The sequence below is a fragment of the Pholcus phalangioides genome, unplaced genomic scaffold, assembly GCF_987345545.1.
Source record: "Pholcus phalangioides strain wild (caught in Gottingen) unplaced genomic scaffold, Ppha-v1.0 ptg000003l_1, whole genome shotgun sequence".
NCBI lineage: Eukaryota > Metazoa > Arthropoda > Arachnida > Araneae > Pholcidae > Pholcus > Pholcus phalangioides.
In genome coordinates this window covers 12,023,690-12,040,564 of record NW_028301596.1, presented here as the reverse complement: position 1 = coordinate 12,040,564, position 16,875 = coordinate 12,023,690, and the positions used below count along the sequence as shown (strand labels likewise).

At 37.1% G+C, this 16,875-nt stretch overlaps 1 protein-coding gene across 1 annotated transcript in view; it reads right to left on the bottom strand.

Annotated features, from left to right (window-relative positions):
• The window catches only part of Phm (Peptidylglycine-alpha-hydroxylating monooxygenase), a 31,785-nt gene extending 15,329 nt beyond the window's left edge, over positions 1 to 16,456 (bottom strand). Inside the window, exons 1-3 of the mRNA XM_089244173.1 lie at positions 16,147 to 16,456; positions 769 to 826; positions 397 to 618 (exon numbers count right to left, since the gene is read on the bottom strand). Coding sequence (XP_089100299.1) covers positions 397 to 618; positions 769 to 826; positions 16,147 to 16,290 — 424 coding nt within the window. The 5' untranslated portion in view covers positions 16,291 to 16,456. The remainder of the gene's footprint in view (positions 1 to 396; positions 619 to 768; positions 827 to 16,146) is intronic.
• Between the last annotated feature and the right edge of the window lie 419 nt (positions 16,457 to 16,875).

Below are 16,875 nucleotides of genomic sequence, written 5' to 3'. Positions count from 1 at the left end.
AGAGATTTTCAACTTGCAAATCATTGATAATATCTTTTGGATCATTTTTGTTTATTTTTGGGACATCTTTGAAACTTTTTGGAATTTTTCTTTCACATTTCCCAAAAAGACAGACTTGAAATTTTTAGACTATTTTTTTAAAATACTTTAGACATTAATTATTTTTCAAATATTAAGACATTCTACAAACTATACTAATGGTGTGATCACATATATGCAACAGTGTGAACACATAATCAAATACTCAGCTTGATTCAATATTATGTGCTGGAACCATTGATTAATTCTGATTCTCTTTGGCATTAAATGCATTTTAGTAATTTTTCTTCATTGTGATGTTCAGTTCAAATAATTATAGAATACGAAAAAAAGAAATACTGAACAAATTTTAGTTACCATCGGGTAGTGTTAGTGGTGGAGCTTCTTTCGCCCAAGCGTAAATAATCTGAGACCCCTTATAACACGTAGGTCCTCTGCGAAATCCAGAAATCATCCCACTCATCTCACCGCAGTCCCATACAAGCCTGGGTGTGTCTCTCTCCCACAATCCAGGAAGAGTGCAGCCATATATCAAGATATGATGGGCTGTGTGCATTGTCGCATTCGGGTGAAATTTGACTAAAAAAGAAAAACGCAATTAAAAACTAAAAAAAAAAAACAGGTATAATTCATTCCAATGCAATAAATTCCTTTCTAAATTTGAAATACGAGTTTATTTTTCAGAAAAATAGAATGAATACAGGCAATAACAAATTTAGCAGCCCATACCTATGTATTGGTAATCTTTTTTTGGCATCTTAAAAGCTGTACATAAATAAGTTTCTTTCTGGAAAAGAAAAAGCACAGAAAAATTTGATTAATAATCAAAAAATGAACATTAATGTACAAGCAGAGTGAACAAAAACATTGATGTTGTGTGGAAGCGCTATAGCATAATACTTAAGGTAAGGAGTAAATCAACTGCAGATTATTTTGAAATTTGCGACTCGGAAACGTGACGCACTAGCATCTTTGTCAGGGCTGCAACTAGAACTTGGTTAGCTGGAGAAAGCACACATTTTGGCGCCTCCTTATAATGTTGAAGTAGAAGTTAAATCAGGGCCATCTTAAAAGCATCATAGGCCCCCAGGCCAAGTGGTTTTTCTGAGGCTTCACCTGGTAAATTCTAGAAATATTGAGATATACAGAGATATTGTAAAGAGCATTTTTTAGCCCCTTGAGCTAAAATGCCCCATACAATTATTATTCTGTGGAAGATGTTATAGCCTATTGAGCTAAAACATCCTGTGTGATTGAGTTGGTAGTTCTTTGTCCCAGCCAGGAGGCAGAGTTATAAATCCAATTTTTGGCAGTAGTAGAAGAGAAAAAAATTCACCAAAGAAAATATAATTTTTTAGGTAATACAAGTGATAGGTACTTTCTTTCCAATGAGCACAACTCAGGTCTATTGCCATGGGCAATTTAATACCTAGTGAGTTGTGCCGGAAGTATAAATGTTATAAATGTGTGTACCTAACAGTCAGAGTGAGTATCTGGTGTTGTGTCTGATTTTTCAGTGCTGTCATCTATATTTTAGAAGTGAAATGAGTGTAGTGTAATGATTCAATATTTGTACCATTTGTATGAGGCCTGTTGCTCTCTATAGTGAGACTTTTTAACAGGAAGATTGGCTCGCATCCGCCCCTGAAGTTGGGAACCACAGAAAACCCACTTCAGCTGACCATCACCGTGGCGCTAGTGGGGTTCGAACCTGGAACCTCGCGATGTGAGTAGTTTTGCCAACCTAGCTATTTTCCAACTAAATCTGGTCTTTTTTTACCATTTAGGGCGGTATTCACAGACATGGTTTAAACTGTAGTCACAATTTTTTGATAAGCGATCGACACGGATTGGTTAAATTCAGGTTTTTAACCAATCTATGTTGATCTCTTATCCAAAAGTTGTGACTACAGTTTAAACCATGTCGGTGAATACGACCCTAAGTTGGAAAAAATACCCATCTAGTTTTTTGTTGCATATATTTTTATTTAATTTTGTTAAAACTGTTTCTAGTTTTTTGCCTTTGTCTATTCATGTTCAATTAGATTTTGTATCATATTTTTCTATTTTCATGTTTTTATAATATCTATTGTTTGTTGTTATTCTTCCTTTTTTCTCTTTTCATAAGTGTTTTTTTTATTTATTTATTCAAGTTCTTTGGATTGTTCTTTGTTATAAAATGGCTGTTATTTATCAATAGTCCTAAATCCCCTGGCAGGTATAGAAGACTTTATTTTTCAAGTTCCATTTAGTTGCTAGTTGTTTTTCTTGTCTTTTTCAGTAGTTTTTTTATTAAATTATGTGAAAACATGAGAATTTTCTTGAAAATACGGGATGTATGGCCATCTGCTCCCTATTTATTTCCTTACGAAGGAAAAAAGTCGTCAAGCGGGTGCTGGAACTCCCAATGCTACCCCGCAATATTGCACATGTAAACGGGGCTCTAGTCAATCTTGATCTTCGTTAAAAGTTCGTAAAAAAAATTTAACATTTCTTTAGCATCAAGATTTTATCCTGTTTGCAATATGATACAATCATGTGAATGCATTGAATCACACACATTTCAATTTTATTATTCATTTCCGGGGGGGCTGAGTATAGCTGAAAAGAGCGATTCTTAAATCCTTTAAATACAGGTTGATTCAGCAGCAGGGAATAATCATTTGGAGTGTTCCTGAGCCCACTGTTTGACATATGTTGAGGAAACAAATGTGTTACAAGCCATAAAAATTTCATATCTTACAAATTCCGAAGCCCAGTGATGAGCTAAAATGACTGAAACTCTACAAAATAATCCAAACTACCAGGACGAATGAACTCTTATTTTTCAATCACCTCCTTCCAAAATATTAAAGCCAGATCGCAGCACCTGTATAGCATGAAACAAGCATAGCTCTAAAACAACATAAATATGTCACGTTCTGGCATGTACAGCGTATGCACAAGCTGTTAGAAATAGAAATTCACCAGAGGAATGACGAATATTTGCACAGATAAGTAGTAGTAGCAGCAGCTCCCTTTTGGAAAAAGAAGTGGTGGTGGGGGGGGGGGGGGGAAGAAGGAAAATTGTCCTTTAGATCTCTAGCTCAGACATCCCAGCACCTCTTTAAATTAATATAAAAAATGCTATTCCTATGTCAAACAAATAACTTAATTTAGTAATTTGATACGATCTTGTCACTTGAGAACAGACCATCAGTGGTAGGGAAATTTTAGGCTTTTGAGCAATTTTAGTTTTGGTTTGTCCATACACAAGCCATGAGTAATTATTCGAACAATAATATTAGTTGAGCGCAACTGAACAAAACACGACCTAAAATAATGATAGTTTAATATAAGTGTGTCCAAGCTTTTTGTTTTTTTCAGATACATTGGAAAGAAAAGTGTTTTGAATTGCACTTTAATGCAAGTAGATAGCTGTTGAAGCCACATTTGAATTCGCTATTCTAAGTGAGGAAAAATGGATGAAAGCTCTTTCATTTTCATTTTTTTGGGGCAGAATATACTTGAAATCTGCTCAAAACAGTATTTATATAAATTAAAACACTATTATGCAAGTTTGAAATTGCTTGTTGGGGAGCAATAATATCTGATCTGGGCAGCATGTGGCTTATGATTTTATATACAGAGCATCCCATGGATTTGTAAATAGTTTGAAAATTCATAGAATTGGAGAATTTGAATGCAGTTTATACGAAAAAGCTATTCTTATAAAGAGGGATTTTTTGGGTGCCGAAAAAAATTAGTTCTCATTATTGTCAATAGAGGCCATACACAAATGTCCGACCGGAATGACATGATTGGAGATCTGAACCTTTCTTCAATCTCTTCTGTGTCCGAAACTTTAATGAAGCTTCAGCAGGCGGTTTGTTTGTCTGAGGTAAAACAACTTCACTAATAGCGCTTCATTCACCAATAATCAACATCACAATGAAAACATTATGCAAACACCAGTGACAAGAAAATTTAGAAATGAGGTGTTTATCGTACATCCTGCATTTTATGACTCTGATTTGCATATTTTCAGTGATTTTATTTCAGCAGTACCCTCTATCGGCAAAAATTTGAACTATTTTTTTTTGTACAACCCCCCCCCCCCTCCCTCCTTCAGTGAGAATAATTTGTTTTCGCAAACCACATTCAAATGTACCAATTCTTTCAATTTCTATGAATTTTTGAATTACAGTATTTATGAATTTTATGGACACTTTGTATTTGGCTCACCAGGACACTGAATACAATCGACTTAAGATCTGCACAATTTACAATTACATGCTGTAAATAAGGGCTTGACGAATCCCAAGGGCCACTATGACATCTAAAAAATCGGCATTGGGGCTTAAAATTTTCTATGTATGATGACTAAATTGGAGTCAGGACGACGCGAAAATTACGGACTTCATGTAAGCCTCTCTAACCACGTGAGAGAAGCTCATCTCGAGGCTCAATCGCCAAAAAATTATTTTGGCCATTTTTTCTGGAGGGGGAAAAAAACATTGCTTCCTAGAAAATTTGGCTCACGCCAATTTTCAATTTGCCAAGCCCTGCTGTATGCAAATAACTCTTGGAAGAGAATTTGTTGGTTTAGTAAGATATTATGCACCGATTAAAAGAGGATTAAGTTCAATGCGTTCATCACGACGGCCCTATCAGAAAACACTCATAAAACGTGCTATAAAAAGAACTGAAAGATGAACCTCTGAATAGCAGCTGTATTTGTATAACAGCAAATCTAGGATGATTTCAGATTCGTCCAGGCAGCTGAGCACACAGTCAGCAGACACTTAAAGTTTCAAATGTGGAGACGTACATGAGGCAGCTACATAGACAAAATGCATTTGTGTGCTCATTTTGAGAGCTGATTCAAGTTAGCCTCTTTTTATTAAAAAAATCTGGGTTTGTCTAAGCCGGGTCTTGACAAATCCCAAGTGGCAGGCCATCATGGTGACTAAAAAATTGGTATTGGAGCATAGAGTTTTCCCATGTGTGATTAAAAGCTCCTAAAATATTCGGTTGGAGCCTAGGTTCTTTGCAAACCGTGGTCCAAGCTCCATGTCACCTGATCAATTAGAAAATATCATGGATTTTTCACTTCACTGTGCCAATACAACTTGACAGATGAGAATGCCTCATTGCGAAACACTCGCTAGGAGTAGGGTCTTGATTCCCACTAAAAACTGAATTATTTAATAATTAATCCTTAATATCCATCCTCAATAATAATCCATCCTTAAATATTTCGCGGCACCTTGGAATCACCGAAATCTGGGAAAATGAACACCCCGTATTCCAAATTAAAAAAAAATTACTAGCCGGAAACTTCGTCAATTTTGTGACACCACACTAATTTTACGAGTGCTGATTAGAAAGAACGTACAGTATGCAGCAGTCTTTCCCAATCGGGGTTCCGCGGAACTCTACGGTATCCTGAAAAATCGATGTGGGGAATGGTATTGAGGGAACACTGGTTTAGAGCCTATTTTGAACGGTGGAATCCCGGGATTCGAATACAGATGTATCGAACCGGAGGCGAAGGTTGGTGTGCGCCGACCACGCCATTATTAGTCGAGGGTAAATCACACCTCTATTTTTCTCTCTCTCACCAAAAACACCATAATAATATATGAAGACATAACAGTATCAATAAGGGCCAAAACTAGATGGAAGTTCTGGAATACAGAAAGGACCGAATTCATCCTTTAACAAAGGTTTTCATAACTTATGGGTAACGGGGCTCCTCAGAGGCGCATTTACGGTTTTGCCACCCGTGGGCTACACGAATTTTTCCGTCCTTCTCCCATTATACTCTAATTTCCTTGGCTACTCTCATAGACTAAAGATATTATTCTTACTCTGTGGCTACTCTTTACTCGAATTCACCACTCTGTGCTCTATAAGGCATCCCCCCAACTCCTGCAAGTAACCTCAGAGCTGCCGTTAAGGGTGTGCGACAGGTGCGGTCGGATCGCAAGTATTTTGGGAGGCCCGGTACTTACAGTAATGATAATTCCTTTCATATAAATTCTGGAATTCTGGATTTTCATCTAGAAAGAAAATAGCTCTGGAATTTTGTGCATTTTCATCATTTTGGAATTTTGAATTTTCATCAATTTTTGGTGCTGGAATTATAATATATTTCTTGCATTTATTCTGAATGATATCGTTCGTGATTTTCATTTTTTGAATTTCCGATTCCCCCTTTTTCCCACAGCATATATTCTCCCAATATAAAATTCGGGGCCAAGAGTGGGAGGGGGTGGGCTGAAATTATCAAGACGCCTTTGACCCCGCTATTATTTTTGCAAAAAGCCCCGCTCTGGTAAGGGCGGCCCTGAGTAGCCTGTCACTCTTTTGGTCGCTCACACACTTTCGAAGTCACTCCCATGCTCACACACTCTCTAAGTCACTCTTAGTCATTCACATGCTTGCGCACTGTTTCGATCACTCACATGCTTGCGCACTGTTTTAATCACTCACATGCTTGCACACTCTCTAGGTCACTCTTTCGGTCGTTCACTGACATGGCTCCTTGCTTTAAATGCCATCCTTTTTATCATTTGCAGGTTTACTCATGTTCCAGATCACTCTTTTGGTCATTCACATGCTTTCACACTCTAAGTCATCTTGGTCAGTCTTGGTCATCTACGTACTTGCTCAGGCTCTAAGTCACTCTTTTGCTCACTCACGTGCTCACAAACTCTCTAGGTCACTCACTGTATCGGTCGAGGTGGATTTATTTAGGGTTTATACAAATTTCGCCGCCCTTCTGCCGTTCTAATTTTCTTCCTCAAATTTTCCACTCCTCTGAACTTGCTACCCTGAGCTATAACCCGCTAAGCCCCACCTTTAAATACGCCACTGTGGCGGCTCCTGAGATGGGTCATATTAATTCACTTCTAATTGTTCGATCATAAATACTCATACATTTTTTTGCACCACTGATTTCAGAACCGATTCGCTGGTTTTGACAGCTTGAACCGGGACATTTTTGCGGCCCCTCTAAGATATCATACGCGATATTTTTTTGGGGGGGGGGGGCTGGGGGAGAAGTCATAAAACAATATTTAAGAGCGCGCGCACGCACACAGAAATGCTGAAAATTATCTAAGCCTATATAAAAATATGAACACATTTGAAAAAAAGAAACCATTAATGAAAATTCAGACACGATGATTATTTGAAATTAATTAAAGAGCATAATCACAATTATTAAAAAATAATTCTGAAATTAATGAGAGAAATAATTCCAGAACTAATAAAAACTTGGAATTTATAAAAAAAATAATTTCAGAATTAGTGAAAGCTTTTTGTTAGTTTGGGCCTTTCTGTTTTATTCGTGGCCCCTGGACTCAGACCCTGTTGGTCCATCTGTTAAGATGCCCTTGACCAGTGTTTTCCAACCTTTTTTATCCTATCGCCCTCTTCTTCAGAAAAAAAAAATTTCCCATCGCCTACCAACGCAATCTAACCCATAGGATCCTATGTTATACGCGTAGCTTCTACCGCCTCCCCCTGGAACATTCCATCGCCTCCAGGGGGCGTTAACACCCACGTTGGGAATCATTGCCCCAGACTCTTGTTTCGCTAGTTTTGAAACTAAACATTTTGTTAATTTACGAGTTCTCATAACAGAAATACACAGATGGGGAGTCACTACAGTGGAAGCTCCCCTAACGGACACTTTTCTGATCCCCAGTTCCGTGGAATAGGGCTTTAATGTATTTCATTCCCCGTTAGCGGACACTCGATACGAAGTGCATGTACGGTTAAGTAGTAGTGGTGGACACTCTCGATAGCGGATAGTAAAATCAAGCAAACTTTAACATTCAGAATCAAATGCAGCTCCTCATATCCAGCCCCCATGGATCAGCAAAGCAGATCATTTCAAACTTCACGAAGCTTCGGAATAAAAGAACTTTTCCAGAGATGTTTTGCAATAATATCCGACATAGGCCGGGTTTACACTATAAAAGTTTTTGCAATGTAAGACAAAATAATGTTTCCAGAGGTTTCTGACTGTTTGTTCTATAGCCGGGATTACAATATAAAAATTTGATAAAAGTTTTTTTTTTATAAAATTTCAAAAGGAACCACAATAAGCGTATCGGCTAAATTCGAGCGAATGTAACCAATAGGCTTACTGGTTGTTTTTTCCCCAAGTTTTGTAAAAGATCTTTTATCAGATTTTTATAGTGTAATCCCGGCTTTATTTACAAAGCTTGGCAACAAGTATCTAAGGCCGGGATTACACTATAAAAGTTTTATAAAATTTATTTCATAAAACATGGCCGTACAACCAATAATCTTGTGTTTCATTTTCTCGGATGTAACAGATATGCTTATAATCCCGGCATAAGGCCATTCTTACACTATAAAAGTTTTTTGAAGGTTCTTTTTGTAAAATAAAATAATCTTGTTGGTTACATTCGAGCGAATGTGACCTATAGGCTTATTGACTGCATTTGTCAAGTTTTATAAAAGAACTTACATGGAAATTTTATAGTGTAATACAGCCTTACAGATCTATCAATATTACAACTATCAATTTGGCTTGGAGTTGGAGATAGTGTTTCTAATGGAGATTTTGAGGGCTTTGACAGATTATAGATGATTCACAAAACCAGGTGGTACACCCCCAGACTTTGCCCAGACATCGTTTCCATTCCGTTTGCATTTCATCTCTTTTGAATCGCGGTAATTTTTTCAGCGGTAGTTCAACCCTTTCAAGCGGCAATCCCGAGATATCTCGTCAAACTTGATCTGCTTTATTTCAGCCACCCCGAAATATCTCGGCGTTTAAGACGAGTTGAAATTGGTTTCACAGTAAAATATGGTTTCCATTCCCCCCTCCAATAAATCAACTGTCAGTGGGTGGAGTCAGCTCTTGTTCGAGATTAGATACGAGAAGAAGCGAGGAAAAAAGACTGCGTGTGCTCACCCCCCTTTCTTCCAGCACTGTATAAAGATAAGATAATATTCACCCCCCCCCCCCCCCACAGTATAAATAATACAAAAATATTTTTTCCAAAAGTATCTCTCTTCCTAGAAAGCGGGGGAAATCTCGCAAAAAAAATCGGAAAAAAAGTAATTCTTGAAAATAGGTGGCAATTTGCGAAGGTTACGCAATTTCAAATGTGTCAGTTATAATGCGGATCATGAAAATTTTAAGAACCGCTGAAAAAGGGTTAATGATAACCATTAGTTATGTACGGGAGCTGTCAGAAAAGATCACACAAGAAATCTTCGGAGTCCCAAGAACGGATTAATTCATTTTACATTGATTCCTATGGGAAAAAGTATTTCGGTTTGCGAACGAATTAAGTTCGTAAAATTGAGGGCTGACTGTATCCAGTTGCGGCTCTAAACCCAGTTCTGCTCACAACATAAACTCTGGAACGGAAAAGAAATACAGTACCAAAAAAAAAAAAACCCCTTCAATTAAAGGGCATAGAATCCACAGGAAAAATAAAAAATAAGGTGAACGTTCTGAAAAAATGGAGGCTACAGTAATTAACTCGCTTCACATGAGTTGAGCTCATTATCTCCGATCCCGTTATTTGGTTCCCCGCAGTCTAATGAGACAATTCCCGGTGCGAAAAAATATTACATAAATATCCAGTGTATTTTGGTAACTGTAATATCGTGATGGAGAAGGAAAAAAAGTCCCTGAACTCTTTTGTCACGCGAAAATGTGCATATGAATTTTAACTCGCCTCTTTCATTGCATTCCCTTTATATGAAATGTTTTTTCCTCATTCTTTTCTATGTATTATTCACCTCTTTTTGACATGGAAATAACGTCATACACAATGTGATTCGGCATCTATTTTGGGTCAATGTAATACCAACTCCCTTTGATATATTACAGCTGTCAATTAATAACGAGATGGTCCTTGAGAATTTCCAGAGGACATTTGCTTGATGGACAAGTTTGGTGAGTTTACTTCGATATCCATCAATGACACTGACTCGCAGCCGTTTCAACGCATGGGCCTGTGGCCCCCATGAGAATAATATCTGGTACTGTGATTTTCGAGAGATTGTAATTAGTAGGAGGCTCTCGCTAGCAACGTCGAGAAATGGCTGAAAAAAGCTCAACCGAGCTCTGGGTGGCTCAACTAGGAGCCCGCAATACGAAGTCCTATCGGCAGGCACTCGGCAAACGTGGAGACAAGGCAATTGAAAAGCACACAGCCGCGCTAAATGATGTTTCTGTTCGCGTGGCGACGATATCCGAGAGCTATGGTGTAATTTTTGTAAATTTATTGCTATTGTGAAATTATTGTGATGTGAATTTTTTTTTCTGTAATTGCTATTGTGATTTTTTGCTATCTGTAAAATGAGCTTTATTGTCGTGCATGTAATACATTTGTAATTTATATATGCATAATAAAGTACCCAAACACCGCCCAGCAGGGGCAATAGCTGAAATTTGCAATTGCCTATCGAGCCTGGGCCGTGTATGAAATGAAAAAGAAAACGGGTTCTCGCTATTCAGGCACGTATCAGACCTGTGGCGGTCCAGGTCAGACCAGGGTGTGGTGGATTATCGAAATCACAGGATTTCTATTTCACTAAACACCAACTCTGTCCTGTCCATGTCGCTATACTGAAATGTACTGACATTAATGAGATGGGTTGGAAATGAAGGCGCTACTTACCGGTGGTCTCGCCTCAAGCTCGTTAGGGAAAATATCTTATCAATACCCTCCCTTGGGTTTGAACCTGCGACCGTGACAGCAACCTTCACGGTAGTAGACGAGCATCTTACCACCACGCTACTCGGGCGCATCACCGGAATTTAAATGGAAAAGCCCATTTAAATAATGTAAACTTTTGCGCACGCATTGCGACATGTTTCCTTCTACGGGACTCAAAGAAAATCCACTTAAAAACGCTGGATTACTGGACAGACCCAGAGCGCCACCCTTAGGGGTGTGATACAGGGGCGGTTGCACCGGATCCTGCACTTTGTCAGGCCCACACTTACGGTAAATTATTGGAGGCTTTCACCAGTTCTTAAATTATTTCTTGTCATTAATTCTGAAATTTCATCAATAATGAAAATTTTTTATACTGTTACTTTCGAGTTTTCATCAAAATTGTGGAATTTAATTCTTAATTTTCATAAATTGCGGATTTTTTTTTACATTAATTCTGGAATTATTTCATCAGTTCTGGAATTATTTCTCTCATCAATTGGAATTATTTTCACTAATTCTGGAATTATTTCATTTATCAATTCTGGAATTATTTCATTTATCAATTCTGGGATTATTTCATTTATCAATTCTGGAATTATTTCATTTATCAATTCTAGAATTATTTCATTTATCAATTCTGGAATTATTTCATTTATCAATTCTGGAATTATTTCATTTATCAATTCTGGAATTATTTCATTTATCAATTCTGGAATTATTTCATTTACGCTGGGACCCCTGTTTATTATCCTTACTGTGACCCCCTTCCACCTTATTTAATAGGTGGCAACCTATTAAATAAGAACAAAACTATTGGTTTTAAATTCTCCAAGTAAAATTGACTATTGGTCTCATCCTGAAGACTATGACTATTGGTCTCATCCTGAAGACTATGACTATTGGTCTCATCCTGAAGACTATGACTATTGGTCTCATCCTGAAGACTATGACTATTGACTGTGGGCAATTCTGGAATTATTTCATTTATCAATTCTGGAATTATTTCATTTATCAATTCTGGAATTATTTCATTTATCAATTCTGGAATTATTTCATTTATCAATTCTGGAATTATTTCATTTATCAATTCTGGAATTATTTCATTTATCAATTCTGGAATTATCAGTTTAATTATTTCTGAATTACCATCGGTGCTGGAATTATTTCTTTCAACTATTTTTAATTCATAAATTCTAAAATTTTCATTGGTATAAGGAAATTTGTTTCTTCTCATTAGTATAAAATTACCTTCAGCGCAGTTTTTTCGTCAATTTTTCTGTTAATTTACGTTTTACTTGCGTGTTTAAAATATTTTGTATGAATATTTCTCAGCATTCCTGTGTATTTTGAAATAATAGATGCTGATTCCACTCAAACAAAAAAAAAAAACGGGGCAATGAGTCTCTCAAACATTTTTGTCGCCAGACATTTGAGACGTACCTTGCCCCGCGTCTGGTGAGGGCGACCCTGTACTAGCCCACGATTATCAAGAGTCTACTTCTAGCCTGGTGGGGGCCCATCGACCATCGTTTTTCCCCCGGTGGGTGCGCACGATGTTGTTGAGAATGTAATGTAATATCGAAAATTTTATAAAAGAAATAATAATCGCATAAATATTATTTCGAATCCGTATAAAGTAAAACTTTTATATGTACACGTAATCGATGAAAAATCCAGCCCATCAAACTCTAGAGCAGTGTTCTTCAACCCAATTCCTGTATCTCGCATGGTCAAACGGGGCACGTGCCCAGGGCCCCCACACAAATTAACCGTCTCTTTCTCCCTCCCCAGTTTCCGTAGAATATTGCCGAACGGGGGTTTATTTTGATAGTACTTACGCATTCTTTAATCACGATACACTGTAGCAAAATCTCAAAGAACACTGTATATAAGGGGGACCCCCCCCCCCCCCAAAAAAAAAATTAATGCTTTTCCAGGGCCTGAATAGGAATCGTTATAATGTACAGTCAAATCCCGTTATAACAAACTCCAAGAGACCGGAGAAATCACTTCGTTATGACGAAAATTTCGTTATAAAGTAATTCCAGGTTTTTCCATTGTTCTTATGTAAATTTATCTGGGTGATTAGAAGTGTTCGTTTAAGCGAGATTTTCGCTGTAACGGTATTCAAAAGTATTTGTACGGAAAAGAGAAATATATATGCGTATAAATATTGATTGAAATATTAAAAAAAATGTACGCTGGGACCCCTGTTTATTATCCTTACTGTGACCCCCTTCCACCTTATTTAATAGGTGGCAACCTATTAAATAAGAACAAAACTATTGGTTTTAAATTCTCCAAGTAAAATTGACTATTGGTCTCATCCTGAAGACTATGACTATTGGTCTCATCCTGAAGACTATGACTATTGGTCTCATCCTGAAGACTATGACTATTGGTCTCATCCTGAAGACTATGACTATTGGTCTCATCCTGAAGACTATGACTATTGGTCTCATCCTGAAGACTATGACTATTGACTATTGGTCTCATTTTGATCATGGCAATATGGAGAAAATCCAAAAAAAACATTATCGTAAAAAGCAATACGAATGAATGAACGCCATTACTCTGCCACCGAACTTTCCCGTTGCCGAGATCTCTACCAGCTCAGCTTCGTGGCAGAGTCTGGAACGAATTGTGCTACACTAGTATTGTGTCTGATTTTTCAGAGCTGCTGCCAAACCACACATGCACCTCGTCCATATTTCTCTGCGGAACTTTTAACGAATTGGTACATGTTGGAATGTGCGCGCACGTTGTCGTGTGCTGCCACATCTGCCATCAATTTTTCTAACTATGGGTGAAGTGCAATGATTGAACAATTGTATGCTCTCTGTGTCGAATGATTTTTCAGAGTTTTCTTTCATTCAAACCGAGCACAATTCCGGTCTATCGCTGTGGGCAATTTACTACCGATTGAGTTGTGCCGGAAGTGTGTGTGTGTGCTCCTAATAGTCTGAGTGCGTACATAGTGTTTGTGTGTGAATCGCTTGTGCTGCCATCTACATTTCAAATTGTGAGTGAAGTGCAGTGATTGAATATTTGTACCGTTGTAGGCCTGTTGCTCTCTCCAGCGAGACTTTTTAACCGGGCGTTCAGCTCGCATTCGCGCCTTGAAGTTGGCAACCGCAGAAAACCAACTTCAGCCGATCACTACTATGGAGACGGCGGAGTTCCAAACCGGGTCCTCGCGATGCGAGTCCGTGACAATGACCACCATACCGGCGATTTTTCAGAGCTGCCATCTACATTTCATATTGCGAGTGAAGTGTAATGATTGAATATTTGTATTGCTGCAGGTCTTTTGCCCAGTGGCGAGACTTTTTAAACGGGGAGATATGCTCGAAGTTGGGAACCCACAGAAAACTAACTTCAGCAACCGATCTGTCAAACAAAAAACCTGTGAAATTCTATAGAATGACATTGTTGGAGCTAAATAGTCATTGCTTCCAAAACAATATTATACAATGACCTAAAACAAATATATGAAATGCAATATGAAAAAAAGGCTTTGTTGAATAAAAATCAAGATGAGATGAAAATAACATTACTTTCGCAAAACTAAGCATTCTGTAAATCATTGTTGAAGCCAAGTTGTTTCTAGAAAATACAATACACAAAGACCTAAAACAAATATATGAAATAGTATGTTGAACCATTGTTGAAAAAGCTTTGTTGAATAACAATTATGATGACAATGAAAAAAAAAAAAAAAAAAGAGTCAAAAACAGTAAAAATTCTTGTCTAAAAAGTCATTGTTGGAGCCAGAAATTCATTGCATCCAGAAAATGCACAATACAATGACAATATTTCATACACAAATATATGTTGAAAAAAAGATTTGTGGATTAACAATCGATGAGATTTTACGAAAAAATTGTCACAAAACAGTAAACATTCTGAGAGTCATTGTTGAAGTCAAGTAAGCATTGTTACGAGAAAATACAATATTACATAACACAAATAGTGCATTAAATAAACGTAAAATCATTGTTGGAAAACAGCTGTTCCAAGGACTGTTGACTTGATAAGATAAGGGAAAAAAAACCTTATTGCTAAAAAACTTTTTCAGAAAATATTCTCCAATTTCATTTGTTAATAATTCACCCAATTTTCATTTTTCTACATTATCATATTAATTGCATTACTCATGAATAATGAGATAAATTAAAAAAAATTTCATTAAATTTGTTATTTTATTCATTAAAGTAACTAAAAAAATTATAAATTATTGCATATACATATATATATATACAGTGTTATTAAAATTATTTGGAAAATTAATTAATTGGAAAAAAAATATTACGAGTGCCTGACAATCGTTTCACTAACAATTTCCTTAAACACGAGCTATTGTTTCTAAGAGCATTGTTTGAAAATTCATTGTTGTAAGAGGGGATTTAGATAGAACCACCACCCCCCACCAAAATTGATACCAATTTTTCTTACCATAGTAATCAATTGAGGGTCAATAGTAATAAGTCAGGGCCATTTTAGTTTGAGGGCCCCCACACGGGTGGGCTGACAGGGCCCGGGATAATTCTAATTTTTTTCTTTTTCAGAACTATAAATATACCATAGAGGGACCCGTGAAACTTCTGGGGGAGGGGGAAAGCGTCGAAGGTACCAGCCATAGACAAGATATAATTAGGTATTATTCTAACTCTGTGGTACTAGCCTAGGAGCCTTGCTCCAGGATGTGGGGGCCATGCCCAGGGAACAAGAATTTTTTTGGAGCCCTTGAAAAATTTATACATTAAAAACCTTCTACAGTGTATGTATTTATATTTGTAAATATCATCAACAATTTAGGACCCCGTAGGATGGAATTTCCGTCCATATTTGACACTAAAATCTACGATTTCGAAATTATCCAGGTTCGTGAATTCTAACGGGATTCGAATTCACGACAAATGAATTCAAATAATTTCATTAAATATTTATTGAAATAGTCAATAACAATTTGAATTTTAATGAAACAGTTTCATTAAATATTTAGTCGATAACAATTTGAATTCACGACAAATTAATCTAAATAGTCTCATGAAATATTTGTAATGGTCATTAAAACAGTTTTAATTTCAATGAAATAGTTTCATTAAATACTCATCAAAATAGTAAATAACGTTTTTAATTCACGACAAATGAATTTAAATTATTTTCATTAAATATATATAAAAATAATCACACTAACAATCAAGATTCATGATCTGGGTAAGGCAATTGTCGATGACATTCATCAACCATATGGTCACTTGAACGATTGAATAACAATCGATCAACCAATTGTTCGAGGATCTAATAACAATATGAATGAAATATTTTCTATATATTTTCGATAACTCATAAATAAATCGATTATTAAATAGTGGAAAATTAAATAAATTGAACAACTCACTTTCAGTGGACGCACATCTGGCATTAAAAGAGGTAATGTTTTGGCTCCATAATCGGATGAGATGACTTCGTCGAGGCCGAAGATGACTAGCAGTAATAATGACAGCAGGAGCGTCTGTAAGTTCTTGTCGAATTTCAGGGCCATTTTCAACAATCGTACAGGACAACAATGAGTTTTATTCAATCCGTAAACAATGGAAAAAACATAGCACTGTCGGCCATTTATTTACCGTGTTTGTGTTTCTCGGCCGACTGCTAATCTGACTGAGTGCGGGCGGGTTGAAAAGATCACGACGACGATCGACGATCACTGCGAGCCTCTTCTTTCCCCCCCCCCTTCTCGTAGTATTCCGTAACCGGGGCAACCGGTCCTAGCGGAAGTGACGTCACGCCTACGTCGGAAGTAAGTAAGTACGTCACGTGAGATTGATGACGTCATCTACTTTCTTTTTCCCTGGGCATTTCTTCCAATTTTTTTGTTTCCAATTCTTTTACTTGTTTCCCTTGGGAAATAGGAGGAAAAACAAATTGAACAGAACCGCGTTTTTAATACCCTTTTTTCCTGACCTGAATACATATATATATATTTTTTTCAGATGAAGGGCGATTTTCTTTCTCCTCAGGGCCGCCCTTAGGGATGAGCGACAGGCGCGGGGCGGGCCGCACTGGGCCGACACCTACGAAAGCAGAGGTCTTCAACCTTTTCCTACAAAAAAAATTAGTGGGCACA